General features: G+C 34.8%; 2 protein-coding genes across 2 annotated transcripts; both read left to right on the top strand.

Annotated features, from left to right (window-relative positions):
• The first annotated feature begins 6398 nt into the window (after positions 1 to 6398).
• On the top strand, positions 6399 to 7403 carry LOC101994687 (olfactory receptor 14A2-like). Its single transcript, XM_005357637.1, has one exon. The coding sequence runs from the start codon at positions 6399 to 6401 to the stop codon at positions 7401 to 7403; it is 1005 nt and encodes a 334-aa protein (XP_005357694.1).
• A 10503-nt stretch (positions 7404 to 17906) lies between these two features.
• On the top strand, positions 17907 to 18914 carry LOC101994402 (olfactory receptor 14A2-like). The gene has a single exon (XM_013350124.1). The coding sequence runs from the start codon at positions 17907 to 17909 to the stop codon at positions 18912 to 18914; it is 1008 nt and encodes a 335-aa protein (XP_013205578.1).
• The last annotated feature ends 5044 nt before the right edge of the window (positions 18915 to 23958 follow it).

Genomic DNA, 23958 nt, shown 5'->3' with positions numbered 1-23958 from the left:
GGGATGTACTCACTCATAATTGGTTTCTAGCCATAAATAAGAGTCACGGAGTCCACAATGGTGATACTAAAATATTTTTCATGAGGCTTTCGTGATGTACAACCTCTTCATAGTGATTTATAATCACTTTGACAAAAGTTACTACTACAAGCAAAATAAGAAGTGAAGCAATATCCACATCCTATATATCCTACTCTATTTTACACACATACGCACAAAAACACACACACACATACATGTAAGAGGAGGTTTAAATTAATATGTAAGAATTAGCCAATAAGATACAAGAACTAATGGGCCAAGCAGTGATTTAATTAATTCAATTCCTGTGTGATTATTTCAGGGTTAAGCTAGCCAGGCAGCCAGGAAGATCAATTGGGTCCCCTCCTCTTACAATTGGCACCCAACATGGGGCAGCAGCCCTCTCCTTGCAACACATACATGAAGGCAAATTACTTAACCCCTCTCATTCAAACAGGAAGCAAATGTACTCACCCTGATACTATACACTCTGTAATCTTTAAAACCACTGCCCATATGAAATCTCTTGAGTAATGTGCAGTTCACTAAAAGCCCCATTTACTGAGAAGTATATAAAGTTCTAATAGAAAAACATCATGATAATAGGCACAATACAGAGAAATCTAAAATGGCTGAAAGACACTTAAGGAAATACTCAACATCCTTAGCCATCAGAGAAATGAAAATCAAAGCAACTCTGAGATTCCATCAGAGAATGGCCACCTGTGAGAATGGCCAGTATCAAAACCGCTGATGACAACTTATGCTAAATATACTTTTATATATATATATATATATATATATATATATATATATATATATATATATATATATATTTTCCATACCCTTTAAGCAATGACCCCTGAGGTCTGAGACCTGAGATTGAAGTGTGTATCTTCCCCTTGGGGTTGAAAATTCTGTAGACTCTTATTTTCTTCCTCTACCAGTATTAAGCATCTGTGTGAATACCCATCTATTCCAAAGAAATACTATTTTTTTACAGGGGGCTTAAAACAATAAAAAATTACAAGAGTTTTACTAAGGTGTTTCTAATTGGACAAAGAATTAAAATCAAGAGATATGAACTGTCTTGCTAGAAGTTCTAACCACTTGCAGAAGCTAAAACTTCTTTATATTTATTTTTAAAATATCTTATTTTACATAGCAATACCCATTCCCTCTCCTTCCTTTTTCCACTCCTCCCACCTTCTCCACACCCCAGCCCCAACCACTTCTCAGAGACAGTGTGACCTCCCATGGCGAGTCAACAAAGTCTGCCCCTTGAGGCAGAACCAAGGTACTCTCCTCGCTTCTATCTAGGCTGAACAAGTTATCCCTCCAGAGGGAATGGGTTCCAAAGAGTCAAACTATACTCTAGGGATACATACTGGTTCCACTGCTAGCGATCCTACAAACTGTCTATGCCCGCCACACAACTGTCACCCACATTTAGAGGATCTAGTTCGGCTTTATGCTGGTTCCCCAGCTGTCAGTCAGGGTCGGTGAGCTCCGACTAGCTCCAGCTAGTCAGCTGTTTCTGTGGGCACTCCCATAATGGCACTTTTGCTTATAATATTGCTCCTCTCTCTTCGTGACTGGATTCAAGGAGTTCGGTCCTGTGCTTAGCTGTGGAACTTTCCATCTGCTTCCAACAGTTACTGAATGAAGGTTCTATGATGACAATTAATGTAGTTAAAAAAAAATCTGATTACAGGGGAAGAGTAGTTTAGGTATGCTTTCCACTACTGCTTAGCTTCTTAGCTGGGGTTTCCCTGGTGCCTGATTTCTCACTAACCCTCAGTAGCTACTATTTTCATGGTAACTTTTTTCTTGCTCTACCTCTCTGTCCTTTACCCAACTAAATCTTCCTGATCCCTTATGTTCTGCTCCCCCAATTCCTTACCACCATGCCCCACACTGCCAATTAAGGAGATCTTGTCTACTTCCCCTTCCTGGGTGTATCCATGTATGTCTATTTTAGGGTTCTCCTTGTTTCCAGTGTTCTGTGGGGTTGCAGAATATAGAGCGGTTAGTTATCCTCTGTTTTATGTCTAAAATCCAATTATGAGCCAGTTCATACGTTTTTCTTTCTGGGTCTGAATTAACTCACTAAGGACGTTTTTTTCTAGTTCCATCCATTTGCCTGCAAATTTCAAGATGTCATTGTTTTTAACCACTGTGCAGTAATCCACTGTGTAAATGTGCCATATTTTCTTTATCCATTATTCCATTGAGAGGCACTTAGGTTGTTTCAAGGTTCTGGATATTATCAGTAATGCTGCTATGAACATGGTTGGGCAAATGTCCTTGTTTTATCAGTCTGCATCTTTTGGGAATATTCCCAAGAGTGGAATTGCTAGATCTTGAGATAGATTATTCCCAATTATTTGAAAAACTGCCACACTGATTTCCAAAGTGGCTGTACAAGTTTTCACTCACACCAGCAATGGAAGAATGGTCCCCTTACTCCACATTCTCTCCAAATTCTTTCTAGTCTTTCTGAGATTAGCATAAGTATATTCAATATTTATAAAATTATAACTCATTAATACATAAACGGAAATAAGTCAAAACTAAAACTGAAAATTTCTCCCTAAACTTATTTTCAAAATACCTTAAAGGTAAAATAATAATTATTTATATTACATGATTTTTATCCTAATCAGACTTAATTTTAAAATAATGGCGAGTTAATATTTTATATCTCAATTGTAGAAAACTTACATAGTTTGTCTAGAGCCTTAATAAACTTCTGAGGCCATGATAGAAAGATAGAAAGGGATAGGAAGATGGAAAAGGGAAGAGGAAAACATGAAGGGAAGAAATTCGAAAGGCGGTGAACAAGGAAAGGGGAAAATAAGGATAAAGATTTATTCACATAATGTATAGAAGGAAGATTTAGAGTAGAATGTTATGAAAGAGAGGGAGAGAAAAAACAGTTTATGAAGAAATGTGTCATATTTTTATATTAGGTAGATGATTGAATTGACACATTTTCTTCTTTTGGATATGTGCTTTTTTTATTGATTTGTATTGGACTCTGCATGAGTATTTCTATAAACTAATGCTAATACTTGGGACATTCATAATATTTATCCAGATCATGTCTCCTACACTATGTAGTATGTCAGTGTTACTTCAGTAACCAGATTCATCTTTCTGGGATTCTCTGACATCCATGAGATACAGACTTATTTGGAATTAACTTTCTAGTGATTATTTGCAACCTTCAATGAGTAACTTCTTTGTACAACTCTAATATTGTCTTTAACTCTATGCACTGTCAAGTTAGGAATATATATAAATGTAATTTAGAGAAAAATATGACTATGTTCTTTGTGACCTATTCCAGTTATTCACTGGGACTTGATAAATCTCATTTTTAATAACAGCAATTATTACAACACTAATTGTCTTAAGACATGGGTTAAAAATATCAAGAAAGATTTACCTTTTGGGACTACCAGGATGTAACCAAGAGACTGAGAGAGGTCTATTAGGAATATACTCATTATACATTTTGTCAAATTAATCTATATCAAAGTATATAAAAGGTAATCTATTTTCCTTTTTACTAATATTTGGTCTCTTGGATAAGAAATAAAGACAGTTTATCTCAGAGTTATCAGTTTTATAACAGTCTTAAAAACAGAATCAGATATGATATGATTTCAAAACTTACCAGAGAGAGCTGTATGTACAATTCTCTTTTCAGGTGATCCAATATTAAATTGAGCTCTTGTGTATGTAAAAAAAATATTTCCCAACAGGAACTGAACTGCTATAAATTCTAAAGAGTAAGTCTTTTCTAGGAATGTGAAGAATCTGAATTGTTGTCAGGTACAAGTTTCAAATTTTCATTGATAAAATGTTAAAATAGGCTCTCTAAAACAAATTTCTAAGATTTTATGATAAGGATGAAATTGGAAAACTTATTGAAAGCAAGATAATTTAGTAGAGATTTGTTTTTTACCTTTATATTAAATATTTGCATTTTTTTCTGTATTTCTCCAGTCTGAGAAATGCAATAGGCTGGCCAGTGTCCAGAATCTCACCCCTCTACTACACATTTTTTTCCTGTCTACACAGACAGCTTTTCTGTAAGTATTCCAAACTGGATTCATCTTACATTGAATTAGAGATGCGCTTTTCTAAAGTCCATCTTTAAGGAATTTTAATCTGTGTACTTATCCTGTGCATATTGATAGAGATTCCTTAAGTTTAAGCAGCAAGATGAATAATGATTAAATTATAATCATTGATTCCAATAAATTGTGCCAACTGAATATTGTAGACCTTTTGTTGTTTAGAAAAATATTTGCATATTCTTGTACATACTTGTACATCTTTGTCTCAGCAGCTAATGAAAAAATGTTTTGCATAGTCCATATTTGTTTCCATCATTAAGTATTAGAACAGACATGGACTAACACACACACACACACACACACACACACACACAGAAAAAAAAAGAGAGACAGATTGTCTACTGGCTTTTTAATAAACAATAATTATTTAAATGGTTTTGATCGAGTAACCAAATAAATGTATTTGAACATGCAAGGTTTAAAACTTGAATCAGGAATACCAGGTAATGTTCAAAAGTGAATTTCAAGCAATAAGAAATTAGAAAGAAAAATACTCAAGAAAGAAGAGGATATTGGTTTGGAGGTTTTTTTTAAATGGATTCCTGAGCTATAGGAATCTTTGCTTTCAAAAATTACAACACAAATTAGCAATATCTGATCTCCATAGAAATCAAACAGTAAACAAATTAATGGAAGTTAGGACAGAGATTTCGGGAATATAACTGTATTGGATAGCGTTATCTTCTGAAGTAGTGACAGGAACACCAACATCAAATAGGAAAAGCGTATATTAACTACTGGGTTAGGCTGTGGTCTGGTTGATTCTTAGTCTGATCATTCAGTGTCTGAACGGGGCCCAGATAATTACAGTTGACTCTGCTTAGAGAGCAATCTGTGTTTAATCTAAAGGGAAATGTCAGGGTGAACAATCTTCAATTGCTTTAAAGGCTGTATTTATGACGTTTTCTTTGTAAGATTTGATATTTTATTTCAAGTTTGGTTATTACTCCATCTTATAAGGTCAGTCTTACCAGCGTGTCTTTTGCCAACAATTTTCCATTGTACAGAAAAGCTTAATGAAAGGAACTTTGTGGTTCATTTTAGATATTGTAAAAGATAGGTGTTAAAAAAATTGGAACATCTTAGTTAATCAAACATTTCTGTAGCCTTTAAGAGAGAACATCACTGTCTAGATGTAAACACAGTGCTTCTCTGAAGAGTTGAGCATCAATTTCTCTTAGAGTTTAAGACAACCAAAAGCAAAATAAATTATGGAAGAGATGCTAAGGTTCCATCTTACTCTAAGCCTTCACTGGACATTGCAGTGGTTTTAATTAAAGCAGTAGCGAAATCTTGGTTGCTATTTTATTAATAATATACTTACGATTAAAACTATTAGAAAGAGTTCACATGAGCATTCAGTAAATTATTAAAATTTTATTGTTCAAATTCAAAGCCATCTAATACAAATGCAAGTTCATATTTATAGGATTAAAAACATTATATTCTATTTTTATATTTTATGGATTTTATTTTCTGCATTTTTCTTTTTCATGCATATTAATGCATAGTAGTTTTATACTATATATAGTAATATGATCTATGGATACATGTATAATTATCATACTGAGTTAAATTTTTAATATATATTTAAAACTATTTATCATGATTCTGTTGTTAAACCTTAAAAATCTTTCTTACTGGCTACAGATAAACTCTATATTCAAAGAAGAATAAGTTACTAATACTTAAAAGGAAAGAAGACTTTCCCAATGCCATGGAAACTTTTTCCTTACGTAATTATGAACATAGAGTTAAAGTTATAAGATTAATTTATATCAAATGTTAATTATAGTACCCAGAAATCTTAGGCTTTATAGCTGAATCATAGAGAACCAAGTTTGCATATACAGACCTGTAAGGACAATCTGACTCTAAGTCAAGAGGGAGAGTGTGAGAGAGACAGAAATAGAGACTGAGAGAGAAAGGAACAGGAGAACTAAAGTTAGGGAAGTCAGAGAGAAGAGAGTGTGGGAGGGAAGGAATATAGAGATACGCATACAAACACAAACACTAAGAATAGAAGGTGGGGAAAGAGTGAGGCAATGTTATGGCGGCAAGGTGGAATGAAGCAAGAATTCTTTGGAGGTGAATCTGCACCGTATTTGTAATTTTTTTAATGCATTTCCTCTGAGCATATCTGTACATCATTGTTATTACTTACAACACTGGCAATACTTATTCATTTATTTTTTTTTCCATGGTGATAGGGTCTGAATAGAATCTAGTATGACCAATGGCACTGCAGTAACTGGATTCATCTTGATGGGGATCTCTGACGTCCAGGAGCTACAGACTCTATGTGGAGTGTTCTTTCTAGTGATGTACATGGCAGCTCTAATAAGTAACCTGATCATCATCACTCTTATTTCCCTTGACCTGCAGCTTCAAACACCTATGTACTTCTTCCTGAAGAATTTGTCCCTGTTGGATATATTCTTACCATCAGTTACCATCCCAAACTTAGTTGTGAATAGTCTAACACACAACAATTTTATATCCATTCCTGGTTGTGCAGTTCAGGTATTCTTATTGAGTTCTTTCTCAGCAGGGGAAGTATTTATTCTCACTGCCATGTCCTATGACCGCTATGCTGCCATTTGCAGTCCCTTGCACTATGATGCCATCATGAATGCTACTACCTTTGTGGTGTTGTTGGGTGTTTCTTGGACCACTGGGTTATTCTTTGGAACCATGTATATAGCTGGCATATTTTCTGGGCCTTTTTGTGGTTCCAATGTGATTCCACAGTTTTTCTGTGATGTGTCATCATTACTAAGGATTTCCTGTTCTGAAAGACTAGTGCTCATTTATACAGGTCTTGGAATTGGTCTGTTTGTAGCCATGTCTTCCTTTACCTGTGTGGTGATCTCTTACTTTTACATTTTCTCTGCTGTGCTTAAGATTCCTATTACTAAGGGTCAATCCAAAGCACTTGCCACATGCATCCCCCACCTCACTGTGTTCACTGTTTTCGTTGCTACTGCTTGCTTTGTCTATCTGAAGCCACCCTCAATAGAACCATCGATCACAGACAGGCTTTTTGCTGTGCTCTACACTGTGTTGCCTCCAGCCCTCAATCCTTTGATCTACAGTCTCAGGAACAGGGATGTCAAGTGTGCTCTGAGGAGGTTACAGCAAAATCTTTGTGCAATATGTTCACTTCATTTAATACTTCAAAATATCTTTCAGTGGTATAGTGTCTCACATGCTACAAGCAAGTTGTTCAGTTGATGACATAGAAAAGAAAACTGTGGATAGTCATATTTATCCTGACCTAATAAACAATTAGAATAAGTATGATATGATCTAATAACAGAAATTAGATTTTTATGATATTAACATATAATGTCTTGATACCAGTTTCTTCTCTTGTATGCAAAATTTTTCTCACTTGGAAACTATAAATATTTAAACAATTGGTCAGATTTTCATTGTAATATTAAATATCTTATTTGCTAACTCTTACTAAGGCTCATTTACACACTAAAATAACAACGTCATTTAAACTGTGGAATCTCCTGAACAGTCCAAGTAAATTCACCCATGCTTTCCGTGAAAGTCTTCCTAGTAATTAAAAAATATAGGCAAGAAGTCAACCCAATTGGCCTGGTGTCTAATGGCTCTAATCCTTTCAAAATTATTAATTCCATAAAATAAAGATAAAACCGGATGAAGACTATGTGATACAAGTTTGAAAAGAGAAATAGTAGCCACTCAGGTTGAGGGCATTATGAGAAAAACAATGGAGAGGTTGAAATTGTGTGGGGTTTTTTTTCTGTAGTTTCTCCTGAATAGAAGCAGTATAGGTGAGAGGCAAAAGGCTTCGGAGTCTAAGGGCCATGTCTAAATAATCTTATATAGTCTAGAGAGCTTAAAAACACAACTCCCTTTTCAGTGTTATAGAGATGTTAAACATCTGTGAAAGTATCCTGAGTATCCTAGTAACCTGGGATAGATTTTTGTGATCTGTGAAGCTATGTGAAATTAATGCAGCAAGCAGCAGGCAATCAGTTACTGTGACTTGTCACCAACACTGGGAATTGAAGATTTTGGTGCTGTAGCTGGCTTGAATCTTATATGCTCCTGTAAGTAATTCCAATAAACAAATTAGTTTACAAAGTTTGACTTTCCTGGAATTCCTTAGGTCTTCCTTCCTTCCTTCCTTCATTCTTCATTTCTCTTTCTTTCTTTCTTTCTTTCTTTCTTTCTTTCTTTCTTTCTTTCTTTCTTTCTTTCTTTCTATATCTTCTCTGAGGTTCCTCTACAGGAAAAAGATAACACAAAGTCATCCATGTATGTTTTTCAGCCTGCATATAGTGCAGGAAGGCACACTTGTACCTACATGGAGGTAAATGTTCTCATCACTGTCTAGGAGGAAGTAATGAAACCTATTATAATTGCAAAAGACAAGAATCACTTGTCCATGAAGTATTTTCTAGGTCAATTTACCAGTGTCAACCAACAAAAAAGATTTTATTTGCCATGTTTTAAACCATTGTGTAGATTCTATATTTTATCAGAATAGTTATCTTTCCTTTATATTTAATTATTTTTTATTACTAGAAAAACTAACATTTTTTCCTATGAGGTTTTCATAATGTACAACCACTTTCAATTATATTAGCAGTGATTAATAATGACTTTGACAAAGGTTACAAAAATCAGAGTAAGAATTGAAGCAATGTCCAATCCCATATAGCCTATTTCATCTTAAACATACACACACACACACATACAAAAACACACATTAAGACTAATCACCTATCGCTCTCTTTCAAGCTGAAAACAAATATACTCATCTTTCTGGAATAGGCTCTGTGATCTTTAAAACTATTGCCCATAACAATTTCTTTGAGTAATACGCAGTTACTTAAAACCTCTATCCACTAAGCTGTATGTAAATTTCTACTAGTAAAACCTTATTATAATAAGCACAACGTATAATAAACTGACTTGCTATGCTCAACTCAACTAGCTGTATATGATTCACTTGATTGCAACTCAATGTAACTTGTGACCTAAATTACAACAACAAACAAAGGAGACAAAAGCTGCATCAAACTACAGAACCGTTAACTTTAGCAGACCGAAAAGCAAAACCATTTTCTCTGGCCTAACATGGTCCACACATGCTCTCTCTCTCTCTCTCTCTCTCTCTCTCTCTCTCTCTCTCTCTCTCTCTCTCTCTCTCTCTCTGTGTGTGTCTCTCTCATTTGATGCTCATATCTCAACTGTTTTTACTTGACGAATAATATTTTCTTTACTGTTTATTGTGTCCTTTTGTCAATCAGTTCATGGGTGAGACAAATACCTGAATGTCATCTGTCTTTACGTGCCAAAGTTCCCCACATTTTGTGGTCTTGTCTATAATACCCATTTCCTGCATTACTGTACAGAACCTCCTGAACTCACACTAGTCAAATTTTTGCCCCTCGATCACCATCCAGGTATGACAACTACTTCTTTTTCATTTTCTTTGTATCTTTGTGTTTTGTCTTGTCTACCACTTCTTACGTCATGCTATGGACTTTTTCTCTGGGTTTAAACTCAATCAACATTTATTTTAAGCATAAGACAACAAAAAGTAATGCCATTTTCTTTATTCGCATAACTCATGCAAGAGACTTGAATGGAGAGGAGGTTCGATAAACATCAATAATAGGATGCAAAAGGAGATAAAAAGATAGAGACTGCAATTCTTCTCGACAACTGGCGACATGGAAAAAAAAGGAGTACCCTTGTAAAAATGGGCTCATTTGTCAATAATGCAAAAAGAGGTGTGAAGGCTTTGGGGCTCAAGAATATTGAGTCTTGAAAATATTTTTCATGGGGCTGGAGAGATGGCTCAGCGGTTAAGAGCATTGCCTGCTCTTCCAAAGGTCCTGAGTTCAATTCCCGACAACCACATGGTGGCTCACAACCATCTGTAATGGGGTCTGGTGCCCTCTTCTGGCCTGCGGGCATACACGCAGACAGAATATTGTATACACAATATATAAATAAATAAATAAATAAATAAATAAATAAATAAATAAATATATTTTTTTAAAAAAAAGAAAATATTTTTCAGGAATCATACAAATTTAGAAGGAAACTTAGGATATTTAAACAAAGCAATAGAAGTAATGAAATTTAAAACATCACTCTTTCTAATACAAAAAAAAACCTTGTAGATAGTTGGATCAGAGGGCGCAACCAAGGAAAAGAAGTAGTATAGATGACGAGTACAGAGTTGCTTCATAAATGGCAAGGGATTCAATTTAAGATCAAAACTTTCAACTGCTACAGAAAATACTTCATGTTAGAGGCATAGGGAGAGATTTCTTTGACAAATTTCTTATTTTAATTTTCTAGAATTCCGTGTGTGACCATGATATTCATATAATTTCCACTATATCCTTTCCTACCTTTGTCTTCCTGAATGTCCTTTGTAATTGCTTTGAACACACACAAAAGAAACCACCTACACTGCCACTGAAGTTACCCTCACTATTTTATTGCTGTGATATAAAAGAAAATTTAACGTGCTCCCATACCTGGACTTAGTAGTTTCTTTCATGTATTATGTTAAAGAAAAAAGAGTTAAGCACAGGAAACAAACTTGTAGAAGAACGTATCTCATGTCAATTTTTCTATTAAGAAATCAAAACTGGGACTGCAAATCTCTTCTTAATGTTTCCAAAGCCTAAAAAAAGAACATGATCATCTGGAAACAAATGGTGAACCCATGATCCTGTTTGAATATTTTATAATCAAACCCTAAGAGATAATTTATATCACAAAATCTGTAAGAATTCATTTTATGAATGACCCAAAACTCATACCCAATTGTTGGGTCAGTAGCTAGAGTCAAGGCTCAAATTAAACCTTTGCTTATAAGTTTTCTTTATATGGCAGTTTATGACAACCTCTTTTGGTAGCTTGCAAGTCCAACTCACAAAACTAACACCCAGGGTTCATTGCAGAGGCTACATCTTAGTGAAGGGAACTTAGAAATTTCTAGTCTGAGGAATTACCAAATGAACTCATACATATGCTTTTCGAGTCATGAGCTTTATGCTTCAGCTTCTCTACCTCTCTTGTCCTAATTTTCTATAGTATCTTAGCTCTAATCCTTTAGTTCCAATTCCGTAGTTCTAATTCTTTTTCTAATTTTCTGTTTCATGTTGTTAAGGAGAATGATTGTTGGTTTCCAGCTACTCACCCCTGAAATAACCATACAGAAACTATATTAATGGCCCATTAGCTCTAGCTTTTTTGTTTTGTTTTGTTTTTGTTTTTGTCTTTCAAGACAGGGTTTCTCTGTAGCTTTTGAGCCTGTCCTGGAACTAGCTCTTGAAGACTAGACTGGTCTCGAACTCACAGAGATCCGCCTCCCTCTGCCTCCCGAGTGCTGGGATTAAAGGCATGTGCTACTACTACTTGGCTTACCTCTGGCTTCTTATTGGCTAACTTTTACATCTTAATTTAATCCATTTCTATTAATGTGTGTATCACCATGAGGTTGTGACCTACCAGCAAAGTTTCAGCATGTCTGTCTCTGGTGGCTGCTCCATGGCATCTCCCTGACTCTGCCTCTTTCTTCCCAGCATTCAATTTCCTTTTCCTCATAACTCTGTTCTACCCTATCAGGGCAAGCCAGTTTTCTTTATTCATTAATGGTAATAACAGCATACAAAGGGGTATCCCACATCAGTTTTAATTCTTTTTACTTCTATTTTCACCTGGAATGTATACACCTTTTTACAAATGCTTGAAGTAATAATAAAAAAAATCACAAGCGTTCCATCTCATTGGTCAAAAGCACATTCCTTATACTGAGTAAAAAGGGCAGGTCCGTTAACCATGCAACACAATATTTCAAGTTTTCTGGAGGAAGACTATGTCCAGAGGGCATGGGCTCATTGCCTAATGAGATAAGCTAGGAGACTTAGTTCTTATATCACCTGGACTTGGCAAGTTAAGAATTGCCATGATTTTTTATGGTTCTTTGTGTCAATAAGCATGGATAGACACTTGAAACACTGACCTTTTATAACAGTAAAGTTTTAAATTTATGCAATTAGAATCTCTCAGCAAACTTTTTGATATATAAATATATTATCATCTATAGTTATATAAATTTGTATTTTCTGTAAAGTTATTGCTTATCTAGTGTTCTCCCACCAATTCTTTTTCACTAGGTCACTTATTCATCTCACTTTATTTTTCTTTGTATAAATTAAAATATCTTAGAGTAAAACATGATTAGAACAAATAAACAATTTAATTCTTTCAGTAATTTTAAATTATGTATTGTCATTTTTAATGTTGAGAGAATGATAATGAGATAGAAAAGTAATGTTTTCAGCTCAAATCATTTTTCTAAAACTTCAACATAATGTTGACATCTATTATGAATCATAAAACCAAACAATGAACGTGTATCAAAATTAATTTTTTCATGCTAACTGGCTTTCATTAATAAATAGGTTTTCTCAAGGCATCATGTGTTTCTGTACTAACAAACGTTTAAATATATAAATATCATGGATTTTACCTAAACAAAGTCAAAATGTATGATCAAGAATACAGAACATTAAGAATAGCTGTGATGTTGATTGTTGCTTATAAACTTTCCAAAATTAAAATCACATAAGAAACAAACCTCTTAGTACATTTCCATGGAGGTTTAACTGATGTGGAAAGACTTATCCAAGTTTTTGTTGGATTGAATTTTGCGGTCTAGGATCTCATACTGAATAAAAGAAAGTGGTAACTTGGGTGGAAGAATGCAACTCTCACTGTTTCCTAACAACAGATAGTTTGGGAACATCTATCTAACTCATGTAACTAAGGGCATCCCTTTTTGAATGTGATGGACTATATGGACAAATAATGAGGCATATTAGAAATTCCTTCATTAATTGACTGTTTTAAGTATTTTGTCACAGTAGTCTGTAATTATTATGTAATTATTACATAAAATTCATAGTAAAGAAGTGAGAGCCTAACTATGTTTAACGTCAGTCTGTGTTTCTGAATATTTTGATATTGATTTGCAGAAAGAAAGTGAAGGAATTTTGAGCAAAGGTTTGAGGAAGTCTAAGTATACAGAACTTAACAAGCCTTCTGGTGACGTCCTAAATACTGAAAATAGTGGCTAATTGGCTCATGAGGCTTCATACAGGAAACAAGGGCTCTATATGGTATAGAAAATTGGATACAATGTCATTTGTATCCTTTTATGAACTCTTTTTTATCATGGGAAGTATTTATCCTAGCGACTATATTATATAGTTGATATGTTGTCATCTCTTTTCCCCTGCAATATGATGCCATCATGAATGGTATTACGTGTGTGTTGATAGAGGGTGTTTGCTGGTCTACCTGTATACTCTTTGGAGTGATGCATAGAACTGGCACATTTTGCATGTCTTTCTATGGTAACATTTTGTTCTGAATTTTTTCCTTTGATGCCTGTCATTTTAAGTAAAGAAACCTAAATAATGGGTATAGATTTCTTGATAAAATCTGCTAAGAAAGAGTTGAAAAGACCATCTTCTGTTCTCCAGACTCACAGTCATCTAATACAAAGTTAGGTCTAGGCTACAGGATTAAATGAAACTCCAACGTTTAATTTTATATTTGTTGTACTTTAACTTCTTCACCTCATTTTATTTAAATTATGCATATTGATGCAGGAAATTGTACCTGTATTGATTATTCTATACATGGGTACATGAGTAATGATCATCTTGAGGTGCTTTTTCAGTACAAGCATTCAAAAGTCTTTCTAGTCTTTCTGAAATTAGGGTAAATATACTGAATATTCATAAAATTATAACTTATTAATGCATAAATGGAAACAAGCCCAAACTAAAACTGAAAAGTTATCCCTACATTTATTTTCATAAGATCCTAAAAGTGACAGTGGAACTGATCTATTGGGAGCTCACCAAGGCCAGCGGGACTGGGACTGAATAAGCATGGGATGAGACCGGACTTTCTGAACGTGGCAGACAATGAAGGCTGATGAGAAGCCAAGGACAATGGCACTAGGTTTCGATCCTAATACATGAACTGGCTTTGTGGGAGCCTAGCCTGTTTGGATGCTCACCTTCCTGGTCTTGGATAGAAGTGGGAAGACCTTGGACTTCCCGCAGGGCAGGGAATCTGGACTGCTCTTCATTCTCGAGGGGGAATGGAGTGGGGGGGAGGGGGAGGGGAATGGGGAGAGGGGGTGATTTGTGCTAGGAGGGGGAGGGAAATGGGAAATTTTTTTGCAACAACTAAAAAAAATAAAATAAACAAAAAAGAATTATTTACATTATACAATTTTTATTCTAATCAGACTTAATTTTAAAATAATGGTGAGTTAATATTTTATATCTCAATTGTAGAAATATTACACAGATTGTCCAGAGCCTTAATAAACTTCTGAGGCCATAATAGAGAGATACAAAGGGAGACTAAGTTTGAAAAGGGGAGGGGAGAAGGAATACGAAGAACATGAAGGGAAGAAAGTCAGAAGGTAGTGAGTGAGGGAAAGGGAAAAGAGGGACAAAAAGTTAATCACAAAATATTAAGAAGGAAGATTGAGAGTAGAATGTTATGAAAGGGAAGGAGAGAAATAACAGTTTATGCAAAACTGTATCATATTTTTATATTAGGTAGATGATTGAATGGACACATTTTCTATTGAGTATTTCTATACACTAATGCTAATAATTAATTTGGAACATTAATAATATTTATGCAGATAGGGTCTCACACACTACAAATGTAGTATGACAGTGTTACTTCTGTAACCAGATTTATCTTTCTGGGATTCTCTGATATCCATGACATACAAACTTATTTGCAATTATCTTTCTAGTGATTATTAGCAACCGTCAATGAGTAACTTCTTTTTTATAAATCTAACATTGTCTAACTTTATGCACTGTCAAGTTAAGAAAATACATAAATTTAATTCTGAGAAAAATATGACTGTTCTTTTTTACCTATTCCAGCGTATTCACTGGGACCTGATAAATCTCATTTTCAATAGCAGCAATTATTACAACACTAATTGTCTTAAGACATGGGCTAAAATTAAGTTTATCAGAAAGATTTGTCTTTAGGGACTACCAGGAAGTAACCAAGAGACTGTGAGGGTTTTGTTAGGAAAATGCTCATTATATATGGTGTCAAATGAATCTACATCAAAGTATATAAAAGGTAACATATTTTCCTTCTTGCTGATATTTGGTTCTCCTGGATAAGAAATGAAGACAGTTTCACTCAGAGTTTTCAGTGTTATAATGGTCTTAGAGACAGAATAAGATGTGATTTCAAAACTAACCAGAGAGAGCTGCATGTACAATTCTCCTTTGAGGTGATTCAATATTAATTTTAGCTCTTGCATACGTAAAAATATTTCCCAAGCCAAACTGACCTGCAGGAAATTCTAAAGAGTAAGTTTTTTCTAGGATGTGAAGAATCTGAATTTTTGTCAAGTACAAGTTTCAAATTTTCATTGATAAAATGTTAAAATAGGCTCTCTAAAACAATTTCTAAGATTTTATGATATGGATGAAATTTGGAAATATATGAAAAGCAAGAAAATTTAGTAGAGACTTGTTTACCTTCATATCTAATATTTGCTTTCTTTCTGTATTTCTCCAGTCTGAGAACTGCAATAGCCTGGCAAGTACCCAGAATATTACGCCTCTGCCACACATTTTTTTCCTGTTTACACAGAGAGCTTTTCTGTAAGTATTCAAAACAGGATTCATCTTATATTTAATTAGAGATGTGCTTTTCTAAGTTCCATTGTTAAAAATTTTAGCATGTATACTAATCCCGTGCACGTTGGTAAAGATTCCTTAATTTAAGCAGCAAGATGACTAATGACTAAATTATGATCATTGATTGCAACAAATCGTGCCAACTAAAGATTATAGATCATTTGTTGTTTAGGAAAATATTTGCAGATTCTTGTACACACTTGGTACATCTTTGGCTCACCAACTAGAGAAAAAAATGCTCCTATATAGTCCATATTTGTTTTATCATTAAGTCATGGAACAGACATGGACAAACACACACAAATGCATGCACACACACACAAACACACACACACACACACACAACAAAGGAAAAGAGAGACAGATTGGTTGCTGGTTTTTTTAATAAAGAATAGTTATCTAAATGGTTTAGAATTGAGTAACCAAATAAGTGCATTTTAAACATACAATGCTTTATTCGAATCAGGAATAGCTGGTAAGGTTCAAAAGTGAATTTCAAGCAATAAGAAATCATAAAGAAAAATACTCAAGAAATGAGGGGATATTGTTTTGGAATTTTTAAATGGATTTCAATGCTATAGGGATCTTTGCTTTTAAAAATTACAGAACATTAGCAATATCTGATCTCCATAGAAATAAAACAGTAAACAAAATTGTAAAAGTTAGGACAGGGATTTAGGAAATATAACTGTATTGGATAGCCTTATCTTCTGAAGTAGTGACAGGAACACCACGATCAAACAGGGAAAGTGTGTATTAAGTACTGGATTAGGCTGTGGTCAGGTTGACTCCTATCTTAGTCTGATCATTCAGTGTCTGAACAGGGCCCAGATAATTACAGTTGACTCTGCTTAGAGAGGCAATCCATGTTTAAAGGGAAATGTCTTGATGAACATTCTTTATTTGCTTTGCAGTCTGTATATATGACAGATGTTTTATTTGTAAGATTTGATATTTCTTTCCAGTTTGATTATTACTCCTTCTATAGAGTCAATGGTATCAATGAGACATTTACCAACAATTTTCTATTGTACAAGAAAAATTTAATGAATTTTTATCTGTTATGTATTTTATTTTCTGCAACTTTCTTTTATTTGCATATCAATGCATAGTAGTTTAATACTATATGTAGTAATATGATCTTTTGATACATGTATAGTTATCATACTGAGGTAATTTTTGGTTTTTATTTAAAACTATCTATCATGACTCTGTAGTTAAACATTAAAAAATTTTCTTACAGCCTACTGATAGACTCAATAGTCAGAGAAGAATACTCTACTAATACTTAAAAGAAAAGAAGTGGTTGTGCTCGCCTTTAATCCCAGCACTCGGGAGGCAGAGGCAGGTGGATCTCTGGGAGTGCGAAGCCAGCCTGGTCTACACGAGCTAGTTCTGGAACAGGCACCAAAGCTACAGAGAAACCCTGTCTCGAAAAAAAATAAAAAGAAAAAAAAAGACCTTCCCAATGCCATGGAAACTTTCTCCTAAACTAATTATGATCATAGAGTTAAAATAATAAGATTAATTTATATCAAATGATGTTTATGGTATTGAGAAGTCTTCGGCTTTGTGGTTGAATCATAGAAAACCTAGTTTGCATATGTAGATCACTCAGGACAATCTAAATCTAAGTAGAGAGAGTGTGTGAGGGAGACAGAAATAAAGACTGAGAGAGAAAAGAACAGGAGGATTAAAGTGAGGAGGTAAGAGAGAAGAGAACATGGAGATACACATACACACAGACAAACACCAAGAACAGAAGGTAGGGAAAGAGTGAGGCAACGCTGTGGTGATAAGGGGTATGGAGCAAGAATTTTTGGAAATGTATCTGCATCGTATTTGTAATTTCTTGAATTCTTTTGCTTTGAGCTTATCTGTACATCATTGTCATTACTTACAGCAGTTGTAGTACTTATTCATTGTTTTCTTCCATGGTGACAGGGTCTGAATGGAGTCTAGTATGGCCAATGTCACTGCAATAACCGGATTCATCTTGATGGGGATCTCTGACGTCCAGGAGCTACAGACTTTATGTGGAGTGTTCTTCCTAGTGATGTACATGGTGGCCCTAGGAAGTAACCTGATCATCATCATTCTTATCACCCTTGACCTGCAGCTTCAAACACCCATGTACTTCTTCCTGAAGAATTTGTCCCTGCTGGATGTCTTCTTTCTGTCAGTTACCATCCCAAACTTAATTGTGAATAGTCTAACACACAACAATTTTATATCCATTCTTGGTTGTGCAGTTCAGGTATTCTTATTGAGTTCTTTCTCAGCAGGGGAAGTATTTATTCTCACTGCCATGTCCTATGACCGCTATGCTGCCATTTGCAGTCCCCTGCACTATGACGCCATCATGAATGCTACTACCTTTGTGGTGTTGGTGGGTGTTTCTTGGGCAGCTGGGGTATTTTTTGGAGCCATTTATACAGCTGGCATATTTTCTGGACCTTTTTGTGGTTCCAATGTGATTCCACAGTTTTTCTGTGATGTCCCCTCATTGCTAAGGATTTCCTGTTCTGAAAGACTAGTGCTCATTTATACAGGTCTTGGAATTGGTCTGTTTCTAGGCATGTGTTGCTTTACCTGTGTGGTGATCTCTTACTTTTACATTTTCTCTGCTGTGCTTAAGATTCCTACTACTAAAGGGCGGTCCAAAGCATTTGCCACATGCATCCCCCACCTCACTGTGTTCACTGTTTTTATTGCTACTGCTTGCTTTGTCTATCTGAAGCCACCCTCAATAGTACCATCGATCACAGACAGGCTTTTTGCTGTGCTCTACTCTGTGTTACCTCCAGCCCTCAATCCTTTGATCTACAGTCTCAGGAACAGCGATGTAAAGTGTGCTCTGAGGAGGTTACAGCAAAGTCTTTGTGCAAGATATTCACTTCATTTAATACTTCAAAATATCTGCCAGTGCTATAGTGTCTCACAAGTTGGTAGAAAGTTTTGTAGTTTTTGACATAGGAGAGAAAATTGTAGATACACATTTTTACCCTGACTAAATAAACACTTAGAATAAGGATGATATGATCTAAGTTCAGAAATTAGATTATATGATTCTAACATATGTTGTCATGGTACCAGTTTCTGCTCTTGTATGCTAAAGTTGGAAATATTTTTTCAGGAATCATGCAAACTTACAAGGAAATTGGAATATTTAAACAAGACAATTTAATAGACGTATTGAAATTTAAAATATCACTTTAAGAGAAAAGTCCTGTAAACAGTAGGGTCAGAAGATGCAACCAAGGAAAAGAAGTATTATAGATTATAAGAACAGAGACTGTTAATAATATAATGACTGAAATGAGTATTAAAATATTTTTTTTTGCTTTTTCGAGACAGGGTTTCTCTGTGGTTTTGGAGCCTGTCCTGGAACTAGCTCTGTAGACTAGGCTGGTCTCGAACTCACAGAGATCCGCCTGCCTCTGCCTCCCAAGTGCTGGGATTAAAGGCGTGCGCCACCACCGCCCGGCTTAAAATATTTAATTCGCTGTGGCAACAGTGATACCATGAACAACACACATAAAAATCATAAGTTTTATTCATTTAAATGCCTTACTCAAAGTAGTTTATAAAGTGCAGCTAAGCAAGTCTACATTTTCTTTACATTCATTTACTGCCTTTCCATTTTTTTTAGAGAATTTTGAGTCTTTCCAATGTTTTTGATCATATTCATGGCCCAATGTCTCCCAGATCTATGACACAATACTTCAAGACCAATTTGTGATGCCCCAAATTTCTTGTATGTGTAATATAACACTTGATATTGGTTTATATACCCGGGCCTACGTTTGTACAGAACCTAACTTTTAAACTCCCGGCATCTGTAAATTTTAATATCTCTTCCGATAGGGTAAGATTTTGTATTCTATTCCCCCTTCCATGCTGGAATTTGGTCTTTCATACTTCACAAGTTGTTAAGAGCTGCACAAGCTGTATGAGTTATATGGATAGCATCATTTCTGTGCTGAGAAAAATTTTCCTCATAGTAATCCACCTAGTCAGTCTTCTATACATTTTCCATATCCTTTACGCAATTAATTCTGAGTCTCAAGACCTGAGGATGCAGTTTATATAATTCCTTTAGGGCCGAATATTCCGTAGACAGTTATTTTCTTCACTTCATCCTCTTTTATTCATCTGTGATTATCAACATCTGCTTTAAACAGAAACTTTTTTGATCATGGTTGGGAGATGTGTTGACCTAAGGGAATTACCATAAGGGATTATAAGGCATTTAAAAAAATTTTGTCCATTTTGGAACATCCTTGTAGAAGGCTGTCCTTCAGGAAATAGGAAGTGTCTTGCCAGAAATGCTTAGTATTTGCAGAAGGTAAAACTGTTTTTGAAGAACATAGCTAAAAGAAAAATTCTGCCTCACTTTTAAAAATCGATTAGGATCCGTACCTTATAACAAAACTATGGAAGTTTATCGCTGCTAATTTTGCTTTTCAAATAACTGACTTTCATTATTGATCAAGATTATTTAAGGCATCGTGTTCTGTGACCTCTTTTTGCCAACTGTTTTCCCCTGCAATATGATCCCATCAGGGTGATGATACGTGTGTGCCGATGGTGGATGTGTCCTGAGCTACCAGGGTGATTTTTTGGAGCCATATAAAGAGCTGACACATTTTCATTGCATTTCTGTTTATCCCGTGTGATTCAACAATTTTTCTCGATGCCCCCTCATTTTAGGCAAAGGAGTCCTTAAACGTTTGTTATAGATCTCTTCAGATTTCTTGATTAAAAGAGAGAGAGGGAGAAGTCCATTAAGAAAGAGTTAAAATGACAATCTTCTGTGGCCCAGACACATAACCATCTTACACAGAGGCTAGGTTTAGGCTTCAGGATGAAATGAAATTCCTATATTTTATTTTTATATTTTTTGCATTTTATTTTTCTTCATCTCATTTACTTGTTTATGCATTTTGATACAAGGTAATTGTGCATGATATGGTGGTAATGTGACAATTTGGTATATATATAAATTAGTAATGATCACTTTGAGGCGAATTTTGAGTTCAAACATTCAAAATTGCTTTTAATCTTCCTAAAGTTAGCCCAAGTATAGTCAACATTTATGAAAGGGTAATTCATTGATACAGAAGTGGACAGAAGCCCAAACTCAGAGCCTGAAAATTTATTATAAATGTATTAAAAATAAAAGAGGAATGGAAATAAAACTGAGAGAGAGAATAGGAAAGGAGGAAAGTCAGAAGAGAGAGAGCAAGAGAGGAGGAAAAGAGGGCAGAGATTTATTCAGAAAAGCTATAGAAGGAAGAGTGAGTAAGGAATGATATGCATGGTAAAGAGAAAAAAGTGACCCTGTATGCAAAACTGTATTGTTTTATTCTTTAGGCAGCCGATTGACACATTTTTCTATTGAGCATTTCTGTACACTAATGTTATTATTTGAGACATTGATAATATTTACCCTGATAAAGTCCAGGCACTATAAATGGAGCATTTCAGCTTCACTTCAGTAACCAGATTCATCTCATGATATGCATGAGATAGAGATTTATTTGGAAATTTCCTTCTAGTGGTTATCTTCAACCTTTAATGAATAGCTCATTTTTTTCACCTCTAACATTGTCTCCAACTATAGGCACTGGGCAGCTAAGCAAATACATTTTTTATTTAATTTTGAAGAAAGTATTTTTTACTTATTCCAGTATATTTTCAGGACCAGATAAATCTAAGTTTTAACAACAGCATTTTTTTACAACACTAATTGACATAAGACATGGGTTCTTAATAAGGCTATCCAGAAAGATTTGCCTTCTGGGACTAGTAGGAAGTAACCAAGTGACAGTGAAGGTCTGCGAGGAATATGCTCATTGTGTATGAACTTAAATGAATCCGGAGCAAAGTTTATAAGGAGGTGAAATATTTTCCATGTTGTTAATATTTGTTTCCTCAGGATGAGAAATGAAGACACTTCAACTCAGAACTTTGAGTTTTATAACAACCTTAAAGACAGCAGAATATTATATGATTTCAGAACTTACCAAAGAGGGCTGCATTTTCTATCTTACTTTAAGGTGATCCAATACTAACACGATCTCTTGAAGATGTAAACTATTTCACATGCTCAGGCTGACCTGCTGGAAAATCGAAAGAGTAGCTCTTTTCTAGGAATGTGAAGAATCTGAATTTTTGTCAGGTACACATTTCAAATTTTCCCTGGTAAAATGTTAAAATGGGCTCTCTAAAACAACATTTTAAAATGTTATGGATATGGAAGAAATTGGGAAACATATTAATATCAATGTAATTAGTAGTGATTTATTCGCATGTATATCTCTTATTTGTCTTCTTCCTGTGTTTCCCCAGCCTGAGGATTGTAAGAGCCTGGCAAGTGTCCAGGATCTCACACCTCCACCACACCTTTTGTCTGTGTGCACAGACAGTTTTTCAGTAAATACTTCTAACAGGAATGATATTATGTTTTATTAGAAATATATTTTCCTAAGTGTCATCTTTTGGATACTTTGTCCTGTACACTTATCCTGTGCACATTGGTGGAAATCCCTTTAGTTTATGTTCTCTGATTAATGAATAAATCATAATCACTTTTTGCAGTAAATCATACCATCTGAGGACTGAAGCCTTTTTGGTGTTTAGAAAAATATTTGTGCTTGCTCTTATATGCTTATCTTTGCCTTGTTGGGTGAAGAATAAAATGTCTGCATATACTATATATTAATCTCAGTCACATAATCATGAAACAGACAAGTGCAAATACACTCATACACACAAAGAGTTATTTGTCTTCTGGTTTTTAAATAAAGAATAGAATTTCTAAATAATTCTGACCTATTGTTCAAATATTATTTGAACATATAGAACTTGACCTGTGTCAAGACATATTAGATAATATTCAAAAGTGAATTTCAAGAAATATGACATTATAAAGAGAAATACTCAAGGAAATGAGGCAATATTAGGTTGGAATTTCTTAAATGGATTCCTATGCTATAGGGATCCTAGCTTTTGGAAATAACAGTGCATTAGGAATAAGTGACCTCCACAGAAAGCAAACATTAAACACGATAGTGAAATTAGGACAGTGATATAGAAAATATCAGTGCACTGGACAGCCTTATCTTTCAATGCACCAACAAGAATTTCAAGGTTAAACAGGGAAGTGAGTAATAACTTCCAGGTCAGACTGTAGACTGGGAAAGTCTTATCTCGGTCTGATTGCACAGTGTCTCAATAGTGACCATAAAATTATAGTGGGCTTTTCTTAGAGAGGCAATAACTGTTTAATTGAAAGATAAATGTTAGGATGAGAAACCTTTATTTGCTTTGCAGACTGTATAGATGCCATGAGTTTTATTTGGAAGATCTGAGGTTTCTTTCCAGTTTGTTTATGACTCCCTTTTTAGAGGGTCAGCCTCATTAGTGCCTATAAAGCTACCTACAATACTCCACTGTTTAAGACAGGTGTAGGGAAAGGGTTAAAGGCTCCTTGCTGGTCATTTACACATGATGTAAAAGATGATTGTTGATACATTGGGAATACGTTAGTTAGTCAATCTTTTCTTCTGCCTTTAAGGGACAGCATTACTATCCAAAGGTAGACATATTGCCTGTCCTCAGAGTAGAGCATAAGTTTCTCTTAAAGTTTCAGACAATCAAATGAAAGGTAAATTATGGGATAGATGCCACATCTATCTTACCCTTAGATTTCCATTAGACATTTGAAGTGATTTTAAGTAAAGCAGCATGAAATATGGATTTCATTTCATTAACATTTTTTAATTAAAACTGTTAGGAAAGAGTTGTCAGAAATATTCATTAAATTAGTCAAAATTTTACTGTCCAAACTCATGGCCATCTAGTACAAATGCAAGTTTGTGTCTATAGGATTTAAAAAAACACATTATTCGTCAGTATTGCTCTAGGATAGGGTCATTTCAGGTTCCCTATCCTCAGCTGCCCAAGGAACTAACTGGGGACATCGCCTTGGGCTCCTGGGAGCCACTCTA

The sequence above is a fragment of the Microtus ochrogaster genome, chromosome 22 (assembly GCF_000317375.1).
Source record: "Microtus ochrogaster isolate Prairie Vole_2 chromosome 22, MicOch1.0, whole genome shotgun sequence".
Taxonomy (NCBI): Eukaryota; Metazoa; Chordata; class Mammalia; order Rodentia; family Cricetidae; genus Microtus; species Microtus ochrogaster.
Note: the sequence above shows the minus strand (reverse complement) of the source record. Positions and strands in the feature narration are given on the sequence as shown.